General features: G+C 38.2%; 1 protein-coding gene across 2 annotated transcripts in view; it reads right to left on the bottom strand.

The window, feature by feature from the left end:
- The window catches only part of ODR4 (odr-4 GPCR localization factor homolog), a 29,945-nt gene that overhangs the window by 11,974 nt on the left and 3,672 nt on the right, over positions 1 to 14,299 (bottom strand). For both annotated transcript variants that reach the window (XM_074961146.1, XM_074961145.1), the window contains exons 3-11: positions 10,915 to 11,049; positions 10,378 to 10,473; positions 8,831 to 8,937; positions 7,358 to 7,394; positions 7,087 to 7,227; positions 6,043 to 6,138; positions 5,059 to 5,127; positions 2,869 to 2,997; positions 1,297 to 1,387 (exon numbers count right to left, since the gene is read on the bottom strand). In XM_074961146.1, coding sequence (XP_074817247.1) covers positions 1,297 to 1,387; positions 2,869 to 2,997; positions 5,059 to 5,127; positions 6,043 to 6,138; positions 7,087 to 7,227; positions 7,358 to 7,394; positions 8,831 to 8,937; positions 10,378 to 10,473; positions 10,915 to 11,049 — 901 coding nt within the window. The remainder of the gene's footprint in view (positions 1 to 1,296; positions 1,388 to 2,868; positions 2,998 to 5,058; positions 5,128 to 6,042; positions 6,139 to 7,086; positions 7,228 to 7,357; positions 7,395 to 8,830; positions 8,938 to 10,377; positions 10,474 to 10,914; positions 11,050 to 14,299) is intronic.

Genomic DNA, 14,299 nt, shown 5'->3' with positions numbered 1-14,299 from the left:
CTTTCTTAGGTATCTGGCTGGTGAATCTTGCCCACATGCTCAGGGTTCAGCTGATTGCCATATTTGGGGTTGGGAAGGAATTTTCCTCCAGGGCAGATTGGAAGAGGCCCTGGGGGTTTTTCGCCTTTCTCTGCAGCATGGGGCATGGGTCAGTTGCTGGAGGATTCTCTGCACTTTTAAGTCTTTAAACCACGATTTGAGGACTTCAATAGCTCAGATAGGTGAGAGGTTTATTGCAGAAGTGGGTGGGTGAGATTCGGTGGCCTGCATTGTGCAGGAGGTCAGACTAGATGATCATAATGGTCCCTTCGGACGTTAATATCTATGAGTCTGATGGATAATTTAAGCATGAACCAACTGAGATACCATTGGTATACTAATTTGGTTTCACGGTTTGTAATTATATTCAGATACAAAGTTCACTATTATGGAGAATAAATGTATGTTGTGAAAACAATTCTGGCCTTGAAATTAATACAAACCCAGATGGCCCTGCAATTCATTCAATATGTTGAGCTGACATGCAAGATACATACCTTTTTATTTAAATGTAAAGTGAATTTTGTATATTATATACATGAAACCTCAGAGGTGAAATACTGGAGACTAACACTACATGGGCTACATTTGTACATCTGGATAGGAGCATAACAATTCCCATAGTGGCTCAGACCTGAGGTCCAGCTAGTCCAGTATCCTGTCTCTAACAATGGTCAGCATAAGACACTTTAGAGGAAGGTGTAAGACTCCTGCTGCAGGCAAATGTGGTATGGTCTGTCCTGCATGTTAGGTCTCCCCCAAATCCCTAATAGTTAGGATATGGATAATTCTTTTTTGAATCTTGCCAAGTTCGGTATATTGTTTATTTCCCTGTTGGGTGTGGACATCACAAAAATAATTGGCTGATTCTGACTAAGTATCAAAGCCCTTCTGTATTTGAGATCTTGATGCTGAGTCCATGACTATGGGGTACTGTACTGAGGGTCAACTATGCCAAGAAGTTTAATTTACACTCGGGGCAAGAAGGTATTTAATAAACATTATGGGGGAAAATGCAGGCCAAAAGAACAATGCCTGAAATTGAACGAAATCCTTCTGAAGTGGACAGCTGAAAAAAGAGGCAAAGGAGTGACAAGTAGAATTTATGCTGCCTGATACACTTTTGTTTCCCTCTAACTACACCCAGATTTCAGTATTTCAGATTGAATCCTGATGACTATCAGTAAGGAACTCCAGGAAAACAAAAGGCAAATTACATTAGAAAAAGATAATTTGCTTTCTTCTCTAGTCTCCTACTTTTTTTGGCAGGTGCCTCATTTATAAGCAGATCTTCAAACAATATTTCACAACGATCAGAGAGTGTGTTTATTATATCCCTCTTCAAAGCCTGCAAGGACAAAACAAAAAACACACAATAAACACAAATACCTTGCAAACTGGCTGACGTGGTGATTACCAAGAAACAACCATAGTTTAAAAAAAAAAAAAAAAAGTCTCAGTTTGTCCTGTGCATTTAGGCCAACTTAACCGTGATATGCATTAACAAAATCAAAATATAAAAAAACAGGAATAAAAAAAAAGCCTGACAAAGGAAACCTAGTATCAAAAAAACAAAAAACTTTCCCCTTCAGTATCCTACCATAATAATAACAAATCATCAAGAAGCGTGGTTTTGTTATTATCTGCTTGTTTTAAATAAGCTTCAATATTGAAAATAAGCATATGACCAAACTCAGGAGACTGGGTTATGTTCTTGGCTCTACAACAGATTTCCTGTATCTTCTTGGCCAAGTTACAGGCTCTCTTTAAAACTTTCCTAATCCCACAATGATTTTAAGAGACCTAATTCATTAATGTCTGAATGGCTTGGCACGCCACACACAAAGCTGCAATAGAATAATTAGGCTATCGAGACAAATACTGCTCTCACATATGCTCCTCCTCCATTAAAACCACTCCCTCCACTGAAACTGTTCAATGGTGCTCGAATTTTATCCTTTATCTTTAGTTTGGCTATGTCTACGCTAGCTCCTTTTGTCGGTATAACTTATGTCACTCAGTATTTTTATACGAAAAAACACCCTTCTGAGTGACGTAAGTTACACCAAGAGAAGCGCCGGTGTGGACAGCGCTATGTCAGCGGGAGACACTCTCCCACCGACATAGCTACTGCCGCTCGTTGGAGGAGGTTTAATTATGTCAATGGGACAGCTTTCTCCCATCGGCATACAGCAGCTACGCCGCTGTAAGGTCTCTAGTGTAGACACAGCCTTACTCACTAACAGAAATGGGAGATTATATGCACAATTTCAAAACATGTGGTCTGTTACCATGCAGAAGATTGCAACATGGAAAAATACTGACTGTCATGTTCAGTACTTTTTTGGACAATATTAGAAGTGCAGCAGGACAACAGAAAAGATCACTTTAATTTAGAAGTACTACTCCAAATACATTTCAAAAGAGTAACTGGAGTATCTAGTCTGCCTACATTTTTCCTCTGGCAAGTACAAGAATACGTAACATACAGAAGTCATTCCTTTAATTTTAAGAAAACTTTACACAAAGCATTACCACCACTAGACTAAGAGTAAGTTAGGATTTCTTAGGAGGACAAAAACAACACTAGTAGAGATCTAAAATGAACTGCTTCTAAATAAAATTAAAAACTTTTTGAAAAATTTATTTTCTTGAACAATAAAAAGGACTTCTAAAAATTCCAAACTATCACTCTAGCTGCCTGGAGTTCAGACTTTTTGGAGTCCAGTTTGGACCTCTATTATCCCACCAAAGGCAAAGGCAGAATAATAATTTTAGGGTTCTAGTAAAATATTTGGGAAAAGCAATGAAGGAGAGTGCATTCAATACCTGAATAGCATCTTTAACTTTTGGCTTGTTATTATGGATGTAAGCTCTGCATTTCACAGCACCTTTAAGATTAATGGAACCACTGCAGACTTGCACCATTGCTGCAGATCGATGGCCTGAACTCTGGGACTGAAAGATAAACACATTTCAATTATAATGTTAGCTATGCATCTGCAATATGGTCAGTCATGAAGCCACTACAAGTTTCAATTAACAGCACTTAAACATTTTAAGTACTTGGTAAAATGTGTGTTATTCTCCCCTCACAGTTAATACCTTTTAGCAAGTAACTTAAATATGAAGCTCCGTCTTAATAGTTTTGTCCTTTTCCAGTTGGTAAATTCTTTAAAATTTGCTTTTCCAGGAACTTATAATTTCTTGCAATTAATGTATTTTATGTTTACTTCTCATCAGCATGCAAATAGACATCAATGGTGATGCTAGCAAGGTTGTGAAAATAGCTCCCTCAGCTTGTTTTTGAAGTTTGGTCACCACTGTTTTAACTGAAAATAAAATTAATTCTATAGCCCTAGAATGTGTAAAATGCTTACATTATTTTTAAACAGCCTGTTGCTAATATGAATACAGTATCTTCCCAGTAACCTCCCTTGTACGCTACTTTTTGAAGCCTTTTTTTAAGTGACAGAAAGTTTGTCTACTTACTGTATTAGTAAGTATAATCTAGAATACCTACGTTGTGTTGTTTGAGTATTTTTCTTAAAACAGAGTCATCCACCAGTCCTATAATTAGTTAGGAAGACATATTTTTATCGGGTCCTATTTGGAACTAGATCAAAGCTAATATCCATGGAGTCCTTACCCTATTTTAGGGCAAACTATAATGTTTCTGTGGCAAGAGGGAGACCATTATGGAAATCCCTTCAGTCCGATATTCTCCTTTGACTACCCCAAAGATGTTCACAGAACAATTAGCGATTCCAGTATAAACAGTATTGTCGGAGACCAATAGTTTGACTGTAAACATCTGCCCTTTGCACAGAGCATAAATGGGCATGTCTCACAAGAAAAATAAAGTATTACTATTTTGATTAAATTTAAAGATGTCATGAACTTTGTGTAACCTTCAACAGGCCAGTTGGCTCTGATCACACAAACTATTTGAAATAAGATGCTTTTTTGCACTTTTTTTTGGTGAGTAAATTAAACCTCTGAAACAACTCAACTAGGAACCTGATGGATTCTTCATCACCTACAGTCTTTAAAATCAGAATTGGATGTCTGTCTTCTAAAACAGTGGTTCTCAACCAGAGGTACACGTACCCCTGAGGGTACTCAGAGGTCTTCCAGGAGTACATCAACTCATCTAGATAGTTGCCTAGTTTTACAACAGGCTACATAAAAAGCACAAGTGAAGTCAGTATAAACTAAAATTTCATACAATGATTTGTTTATACTGCTCTATATACTATACACTGATATGTAAGTAAAATATTTATGCCCCAATTGATTTTATAATTATTTGGTAAAAAGAAAGTAAGCAATTTGTCAGTAATAGTGCACTGTGACACTTTTCTATTTTTAAGTCTGATTTTGAAAGCAATTAGTTTTTAAGTGAGGTGAAACCTGGGTGTACAGAAGACAAAATCAGACTCCTGAAAGGGGTACAGTAGAAAAGGTTGAGAGCTGCTGTTCTAAAAAATATGTGCTCTAGCTCAACCAGAAGGTATGGGCTTGAATCAGAAACCACTTGATAAAAATACTATGGTCTGTGTTACACAGGAGGTCAGACCATAGATGAGCACAATGGTCCCTTCTGGCCTTAAGATCTGTAAGCCTTTTTCGTGCAGGTGAACCCATATAGCCACACAAAGCCCCACTGAAATAAATGGAGCCTGGTAGGTGCAGGATTCTGCCCAACTTGAGCAGTTTACAGAATTTAACATCTCTAGACCTCAGTTTCCCTCCCCTCCAACTATACTGTATGATCCTCAGGTGCTCTATCAGGACTTGATACTTCCACTGAACTCAATAACTTGGATAAGTCCCTACATACCAGGATTATGTTAATTTGAACAAGAAACCAGACCTATAGTGGGGAGGAGTTGTTAAAAAAAAAAAGACATTTTCAGTTTTTACATCATGCCCCTTTTTTAGGCTAGGCATCTGAGAATAAAGCTTTATGCCATACTGCACTTAACCTTACTGGCATTTTCCACACACAATGCTTACCAATTGCGTCAGAACCTTCACATCAAAGGGTTGAATACGGTGTTGAATATTTCCTCTTGAAGACTTTTTCTGAGATAAAAGGAAAAAATGGTATATGAAATATACAGAACACATATCTGTATCTACCATACCTAGGTGCTCCACTGGCCTATAGCACCGTAGTACCAGTTTGTAGATTTTAGAAAGAAAATTGAGATATGGAAACCACCTTAAGAACACAGTTAATAAAAAGTTAGGAATCTTTGGAAAAAATTAGTAGTAGTGGTTTTAGTACCAAAAAAACTGCACAGTTTTAGATGATCTCATTAAAATCTTCTTGAGTGGCTCACTCTTCACCTCTAAAAACTGCAACAGAAATAAAGCTGAAGTCACCCATAAAAGTCAATCTAATCTTCAGCATATGGGCAGAATTCTTATACACCGGTCCTCCCTAACTTATCCTTCTTTTTACTACTTCTACAATCATCCCTTTTTTGCTTCAAGGACAGGTGGAGAATAGGCAGCAGGTTTAACGCAAGCAAAAGGTAGTATCTCCTCAGACAATGCACAATCAACCTGTGGAACTCTCTGTCAGAGGATGTTGTGAAGGACAAGACTATAACAGGGTTCAAAAAAGAACTAGATAAGTTGATGGAGGATAGTCCATCAATGGCTATTAGCCAAGATAGGCAGGGATGGTGTCCCTAGCCTCTGTTTGCCAGAAGCTGGGAATGGATCACATGATGATTACTTGTTCTGTTCATTCCCTCTGAAGCACCTGGCATTGGCCACTGTTGGAAGACAGGATACTGGGCTAGATGGACCTTTCATCTGACCCAGTATGGCAATTTTTATGTAAGAGAAAAGCAATCCTTTATATTAATTACATGGCACATGCCAGTTAGAAGTAAAATATTCTACAGAAGACCTTTCAGCCACTAATATTACCGTACCAGACATTTTGAGTGACACATCGATATTAATTCTATGTTATACAGCTCACACCTGCCCTTCCAATAGCTCTGTGTCATCTTCTTTAGCTTGCCCGTTGATCAGAAAAACACCTTCCTCTATCTGTTTTGCCCACCGGGTTAATCCGTTCTTTAAAAACCAAAAAACACAGAAAGATTGTAAGTATATATTTTGAGAAGAAAGCTTCTCTAAAAAGAAAAAGAAAAGGAGTACTTGTGGCACCTTAGAGACTAACCAATTTATCTGAGCATAAGCTTTCGTGAGCTACAGCTCACTTCATCGGATGCGAAAGCTTATGCTCAAATAAATTGGTTAGTCTCTAAGGTGCCACAAGTACTCCTTTTCTTTTTGCGAATACAGACTGCTACTCTGAAACCTCTAAAAATAAACTACACTTTTGGTTGAATATTGCCACAAAACCCACCAACACTCCAAAACTACTGTAATGCACGTTTAAATCATTAACCAAAGAAAGACATTAAATCCTAACCAAATTTCAGACCTCTCATCCATCTGCATTATACTGACAGACAACATACTACTCACAATACACCTCTTAATCTACATTTCCTAAAGTAAATAGAAATATTAAATTTTAATCTTTATTGACCTAAATATAAAGCTAATTGCATAACCACCTATATGGAAGACATGACATGTGGATTTTGTTTTTCCATAAGATGGGGTGGGGCTTATTAATAGTGAATGGGCAATGAGAGCACCCCATTTTCAAATCCTATCAAAACCAGACCCTGCATCAAATGAAGAGAAAAAGGAAAGTTGTTATCTTCTTTACACACTCCTAAAAATGTTTCTTAATAATTTAAATAAAATAAATACAGGAAAATAAAAATCTTGAAAGATTTCTCTCCTTATGCTTTTTTATGCTTAATGCAGCAAGTGAGTTGTGCATAGGGAACTTATTACCTTATAGATTTAACTGCCAGTAACAAATCATTAATTCTATTCCCCTACCTACTCCATATTTTCATAAACACATTATTTATTTCTAAGCAGTACAATTGTACGTACAATATTAAAGGAGTAAGAAATAGTGTATTGTTATTGTTTAGTTACCCTAGTATTTTTCTCTAGTTCATAGCTGACTGATGTAGCAGAAAGTGGGATGTGGATATTAACATTAATTGTGCACTCCAAGGATAGCCAGAAGGCAGACAGGCCACTTTGGTACTTCCAGTCTGCTGGCTTAGGTGAACTCTGGGAGGAAAAGACAGGGTTTTATTTTTAAAATGTAGTAAATATAATGGCTTAATACAATGTTACAAATGTGAAATAAAATCTATTTCTTCTGAACTTTATAAATCTTACATACAGTAGTCAATCTTACCTTTGGATCTTGCATATCATAGGTTCGACAAAGTATCCTTTATTAATTAAGGAAAAAATTCAGTGAAATATGCTTAAAAGGAACAAATAAAAACTAAGGAACAAAATAAAAAACAAATATTTTAAATTAACTTATAATTTATCATTTACATTCACTATCTTCTTATTTTCCAGAGCCAAGTTTTCAATATTGTAGAGAATGTTCTCACACTGATGGGAATAAAAAAAAAAGTTTCACCTGTAAACTACAAATATTACAGAAATGATGTGCCTGCCTTTCAAATATGTATCAACACTGATTAGCTATCCATATGAATAGCTATCAATGGTGATATGTATTTTACACTTGGAAACCCTGATGTCTCCCATACTTCTCTAGAATTGTGCTCTCTCTCTCTCCTGGCTTCCTCCAGAGCAATACTTCTCCCCGATCAATCTGTTGAGCCCCAGTTCTCCATGATCCTCACCTGCACAGCTATTTCACTGACTTACAACATTCTTCCCACCATGCCTGTTACTTCCCCACCATAATCAACCTTTAAACTATTTTTTATTATTACAATTGCAAGTTACAGTGCCACAGAGAAAGACATCAGATGTTATTTTGGGTGCCTTTGATATTTAAAACAAGAACATCACTTTTACAAATTAAACGTGGGAGTGAAGTAGCGGGGCATGGTGAGAAGTAGCAATATGCACAGAGAGTGCAAGGGAAAACCTGAAGATGTTGCTGGGAAGAGGCTCTCCTTTCTGATGAACCATAAGTGGTTCATTAAAATAGATCTCCACTCCCTTGTGCTTCCCCATCCAGGCCCCTCCCTGCTGATCACCCTCTTTTTCCTCAACTTCCTTCCACCAATAGAAACCCCTGTATCTTTACCCTCATTCTGAACAAGTGTATAGCCTTCAACTCCAACAAGAAATATAATACAGAATAGTGTATTAGTGTAGTGTACTAATACAGAATAGTGCACTAGTGTAACTTCTACATGAAAACTACTACCAAATGAGTTTTATATGAAAGGGTGATCTCTAACAGAAAAACATTCTACATTTACTATCTGCAATCAGACACCATACCTCACCTACTTACATGCATCATACAAAAATTAATATAACGTAATTTACCAAGGACACACCAACCCTACAATCATTCAAAATGCATGCCCATATAACCAGTAAACATGCTCAAAGTTATGGCTGCACATGGTTGAGCAGAGTGAAGGTGGAGAATGTGGTCTGTGAATGGTGGAAGGACAGTAACTGAGCTTGAGCAGGGGAACCGATAAATTGAGTGCACAGTAGATGCCTTGCTTTTTATGATGTGCGTTGTTGGAATATCCATCCTAGCAACCCTTGACACAAAGGCAATAAAGATTTTTGGGTGGCAGTAAGTATACAGTTAGATTCTGCAGTATATTATATTTCAATACACTGTATCAAAAGACATTATATTTTTGCTATAGAAGGATACTTCTTTGTAGCAGAACAAACGTGAAGAGCCATTCTGTCAGAGACCTCCTCCTCAGTAAAATTCCAGAGCCTCTTTTTAACTACAGACTTTTCTACTGAAAAAACTAGCTGAAGAAGAAGGAAAAGAATGTTATGGGATTTTTCTTCATAGCACAAACAAAAATTAATGCAAGTAGTTATTGTTGCTGAAAACAGCTCTGTATTTCAGTTTTAAAACAAAACAGCATGTCATTTTCGCTACAAGTCAGTTTCTCAGCTGTATAACACTTTGTAATAGAACCAAAACGGGAATATTTGCAAATGCACAGGATGCAAATATATAAACCGAAACTGATGGAAAGATTTGTGAAACCCTTGGGAACGGTCACTGCCACTCTGATGCCAGCATCCATTTTCCAAGGACCTTATGGCTTTTAATTATAATCTAACATGAAATCTGACAGTCTGAAGGTTGGCTCATCTCAGATCATCCCATTTTCAGATGGTACAGGAACTAAAAATACGTGGTTTTAAGTTAGGTTGGTGCCGCTGTTAAATGTCTGAAACATCACATATGAAAGACTCAAGTGCTGGAGATGATGTTAATGAAAATATCTAATATGCAGACTTTACATTGAACAGCAGCTTTCTGTACATGCTACAGTACAAAGAAGCACAACCACTATCACACAAATCTTCAAAACAAGAACAAAAACAAATCTACTGACTTAAGTTCATTTTGCACTTTTAAAAAAACCCTTCATAGACTTGTTCATGCCCCGCTCATAGACCTGGTTTCTTTCTTCACCTTCCTCTTCTCAGTTCCTCAATACAATCTGACTTCATTCCCTGCAGCTTCTGATATTTGTAACAGCTTTCTCATATCTCTCCATCTCATCAACTCTCTTCAGACCACATCTGAAAACTTAAAGTCTCATTTGCCTCCACATTTCCAGTTCCCACTTCAAACCATTTAACTCTGTGAGACAATTTGGAAGACAGTTGGTATGAAAAAGAAAATACATCAAATAAAGTTATATAATAATAACAGAGATGAAAGAATTACTTTTATTTTGTCTTTTGCCACATCTTAGGTAAGTTATCTACACAAGTATCTGTCCCAATATTGAGTAACAATCATAATGCTTCCACTGTTATATAGGTTACTATAAGTGGGACTGGTAGCACTGCCACATATAAAAGCTGCCCCACACCACCCATTTTAAGAGCTTCTTTTCAGTTGCTTATAGCTTTGTCAAGCTTTAATCACTGGGACTGAAATTTTATATGCCTGGTGTCTGCCTCAGGCTGAATTTTTTTTTTGAAAAATTTTAGTCAAAATGGTTACAGATGTTTTCAAGAATAATGTTGTTGAAATATATATAGTTTTGCCCATCTTTTACTGCAATCCATTTATCTGGTATATTTTTGGTCTCCGTTTCAGATAATCCAGTTAATAAATATAGCTAAGATTTCAGTGATAGAAAATTACTCTGCTGCACAAATTAAAAAAAAAAAAAAAAAAAAAAAAATCCAGCTCCTTCCTGTGGACATTATCTACCCACTTACCTTGCGCAAAGCATTTTGGATGTCTTTTGCCAGTTCTGGAGCTGCAACAATAAATACACCAAGAACTAGCAGTCCTCCAGGGAGCATTCTAGACAACTTACAAAATAAACAGAAAAGCAAATTATTAATTACTATTATGATTATAAAGTTCTATAAACTATATCACTTGGTTTACTATTTTTTTTTTTTTTTAAGGTGTTGGAACACAGATGTAGAATAAACTGCAAGACTAAAATTAGCAAGGCTATTTCTCAACTTCACAATCCCTTAATTTAAAAATACTCTATTCTTCCATTTTATCATCATATATTTCATGCAAGTTTTGTGCTCAAAAACTATAGAGCCACCTGCATTTTTGGAAAAGACTACTTTTTAATATCGGTTGTAGGCGTGTAAGGTTTTGATCAATTAACAAAATCAGTGCCATCAAAGGACTCATGAGAAGACTTTTATACATAAAAATTAGGATTTGAAGTTCAGAAGAATTCCAAAAACTTATTTGTTACAATAAGTATACATCTTCTGAAAGTGTTTTACCTGACTAGCATGTGCTGTTACCCATTCTTCATCAATGTCAGCCAATTTTGGATGATAATTTTTGTTGCTTTCATTTTGCTCTTCTCTTGGAGGTGTTCGAATAGCCAGAAGCACATAATCTCTTTGTGGGGAACACTTTAGGGGGGAAAAAAAACAACACAAAAGACTACCAGGTTGGTATCGATTTTAAAAGAAAATCACAACGTAATATATAGCACATTTTGAGCTGATGTGTAGTTCATCTCTGTAATGCTCCAGGTTTTGGGGTTCGTTTTTTTTAAAATCGCACATGGAAATATTTTCTCTCCCTTGTCTTTAACTCTTAAATGAGCTCAAAGAGGTAAAATTTAGCTCTAAAAAACATTATTTAGAAAACGTAAGTCTAATAGATGTTTGGCTTTGGTTTTTTGGGTTCCCCTCCCCCCAGACAAAAACACTCCCTTGCAGTGCTTGCAACCCAAACACTGCAGTACTGTGCTAGTGCAGGAAAACCTGTAAGTGAAGTTTACTAGATTGTTAATGAAAATGAATAGTCTATTTTCATTTTCCAAACCTAGAGAAATAAAAAAAAAGTCAGTGTAAGTAGCGGTAAGTGATTTTCTTTTAAAAACTCTCCATTTTTAATAATCTCAAACGTAACTGGTGATAGTAAAAAGTTGTAGAAATAAGTTATATTACTTGAGAAGCAACATATCATGTAATGAAAGAGATTATTATGCTCAGTGCATCATTTTAAAAGTCTCATAACTCCAGTTTCCTCATCTTTCAACACCTCACCTATTTACCTGCAAGGCTGTTCAAAACACAGTTCACCTCCCCCACCCCCCTGCAAAAAGTATAATGGGAGCAAATACCCTTGCTCACCCAGATACTCTCCTTGTGCTCTATGGGTACGTCTATACTGCAATCATGGGGTGTGACTGCAACTTGTATGGACATACCTGAGGTTTAATCTAGCTAGCTCAGGTACCAGAGCAGTGAAGCCATAGCAGCATGGGTAATTACTAGAGTGGCTAGCCTGCGCTAAAGCCTGTGCTGTCACAGTTTCTTTGCTTTGGTACCTGAACTAGCTAGATTAAAGCTCGGCTACGTCCATAAGAGTTGCAATCAAAGCCCATGATACCGATATAGACATATTCTAAAACTAAGATACAATTTTCCCACAACTTCAAAAGACAAAATAAGGTCATCTTTGGCCAGAAATCAAGCATTGTACATTTCAGAGAGATCGAAGTGAGAACAGAGGCTTAGATTATACCGGATTATTCAAATTTAACAATGGCAGTTGCTGCCTCTACCAGCAAAGTACATACAATGACCCGCAAATTTGATGCTGTCTATCCTTCACATAAGTCTGTAATGAAGATTTATGTATAATATATATGTATAATATCTTTGATAGTTATCAACTTTATTGCTGAATCCTCTGCAGTATATGAACTTCAAGTGGAACAGAAATGGATGCAGATTGGAACACTTTTCCTAAAGGTGAGCCGACATGCTGTGTCCTTAAAAGCACTAGTGTAAAGAATGTAAAGCATCAGGACATCAGAACAACCAGAAGCTGGCCAAGAACACAACTTAGAGGGCTGCAATTTTTTTCCAAGAGGATTCTAATTTGTTCCATGAAGAAAAGGAACAAGACCACTAACCCGAGATCCAGAAAGATGAAATAATCTACAGAAGCAACTATTAATTGTATTGCAATGGTAGCTAGAGCAGTTGTTTTCAAACTGCGGGTCACGATCCAGTACTGGGTTGTGGAATGTAAGGCACTGGGTTGCAGTTGCTCTGCTCAACACCGCCGACCGGGCCATTAAAAGTCCCATAGGCAGTGTTGCCCGGTTAAGACTGTTCTGATACTGCACTATGCCCCGGAAGCAGCCAGTAACAGGTCCAGCTCCTTGGCGGGGAGGCCATGGGGTTCCACGCGCTGCCCCTGCCCCAAGCACAGTGCCTCAACCTAGGAGCCGGACCTGCTGCTGGCCGCTTCTGCGGTGCAACGCAGTCTGCAGTGCCAGGAAAGGCAGGAAGCCTACCTTAGCACCCCTGCTGCACTGCTGACCAGGAGCCGCCAGAGGTAAGCCCGCACCCCAACCCCCTGCTCCAGCCCTGACCCCCCCCCAAACCCAGAGCTCCTTCCTGCACTCCAAACCTTCATCCCTGGCCCCAGCCTAAAGCCCTGACCCCCGCCCACACCCCAAGCCTCTGCCCCAGCCGCCCCACAAACCTGGAGCCCCCTCCTACACCCTAACCCCCTCATCCCAAGCCCCACCCCAGAGCCTGCCCCTCAGCCCAGAGCCATGATTCACTCCCGTGCCCAAAACCCCTGCACCAGCCCTGAGCCCGCTCCTGAACCTCAAACCCTTCATCCTCAGCCCCACCCCAGAGCCTGCACCCCCCAGCCCTGATCCCCTCCTGCACCCCAACCCCCTGCACCAGCCCAGAGCCCCCTCCCACACCCTGAACCCCTCATTCCTGGCCCCATCCCACAGCCCTCACGCCCAACCCCAACCCTCTGCCCCAGCCCTGAGCCCCTCCCCCCTCATCCCGGCTCTGTTGGATCGTGGGCATCAACAATTTTCTTCAACTGGGTCGCCAGAAAAAAAGTTTGAAAACCACTGAGCTAGAGGATCCAGTCAGAGACCAACACCCCATTGTGCTAGAGAGGATACACACAATTTTTTTTTTTTTTTTTTTTTTTTTTTTTTAAACAAGAGGAGTCCCAACCCAAAGAGTGTACATTTGAAACATATGATGAGACAACAGGCAGAGAAAAACAGAACAAATAGGAGAAGGACAAGGTAACAATGAAAAAACAACAGATTATTAGTTTTGGGCATGACAAATGTGGGAGAAATTAAAATGGTAACGTATATTGTTACATTAATTATTCACAAATATATAAAAAGTGACACTAAAAAGATCTGTTTACATAAGCAGACACTTTTAAAAACAGTTGCTTTAAAAGTCATTGTCAAATAACTCCAGTGTGTTCTAGATCCCTCCAAATATTAATGACAGGACACATTTTCAGTGACAGTTGAATGGCTGGTAACATTTGCTGTCTGTCATTCTATTACAACTGGGTTTCACATTGATAGCAAAACATGAATGAAAATACAGAACAGAAATGGGAGATCAAGAGTCAAAAAAGATCAAGAGTCTCATTTCTACTATATGGTTTAATACCTGAAGATATATTCTCACTTCAATACATGCATGCAACTCTTAACTATATTCCAGACTACTTGGGAACACAAGTTCGAAATGCAGCAGTGTTATCTAAGCTCTTAATTCTTTTGGAGGTGCATAAATGTAGTTCCATGCCATTTACTGTATCTTTCAGACAAGATTTCAAAAATGAAGTCTCTAAGTGTTCAGC

The sequence above is a fragment of the Natator depressus genome, chromosome 8 (genome assembly GCF_965152275.1).
Source record: "Natator depressus isolate rNatDep1 chromosome 8, rNatDep2.hap1, whole genome shotgun sequence".
NCBI lineage: Eukaryota > Metazoa > Chordata > Testudines > Cheloniidae > Natator > Natator depressus.
This window is presented reverse-complemented; position numbering and strand designations above follow the sequence as displayed.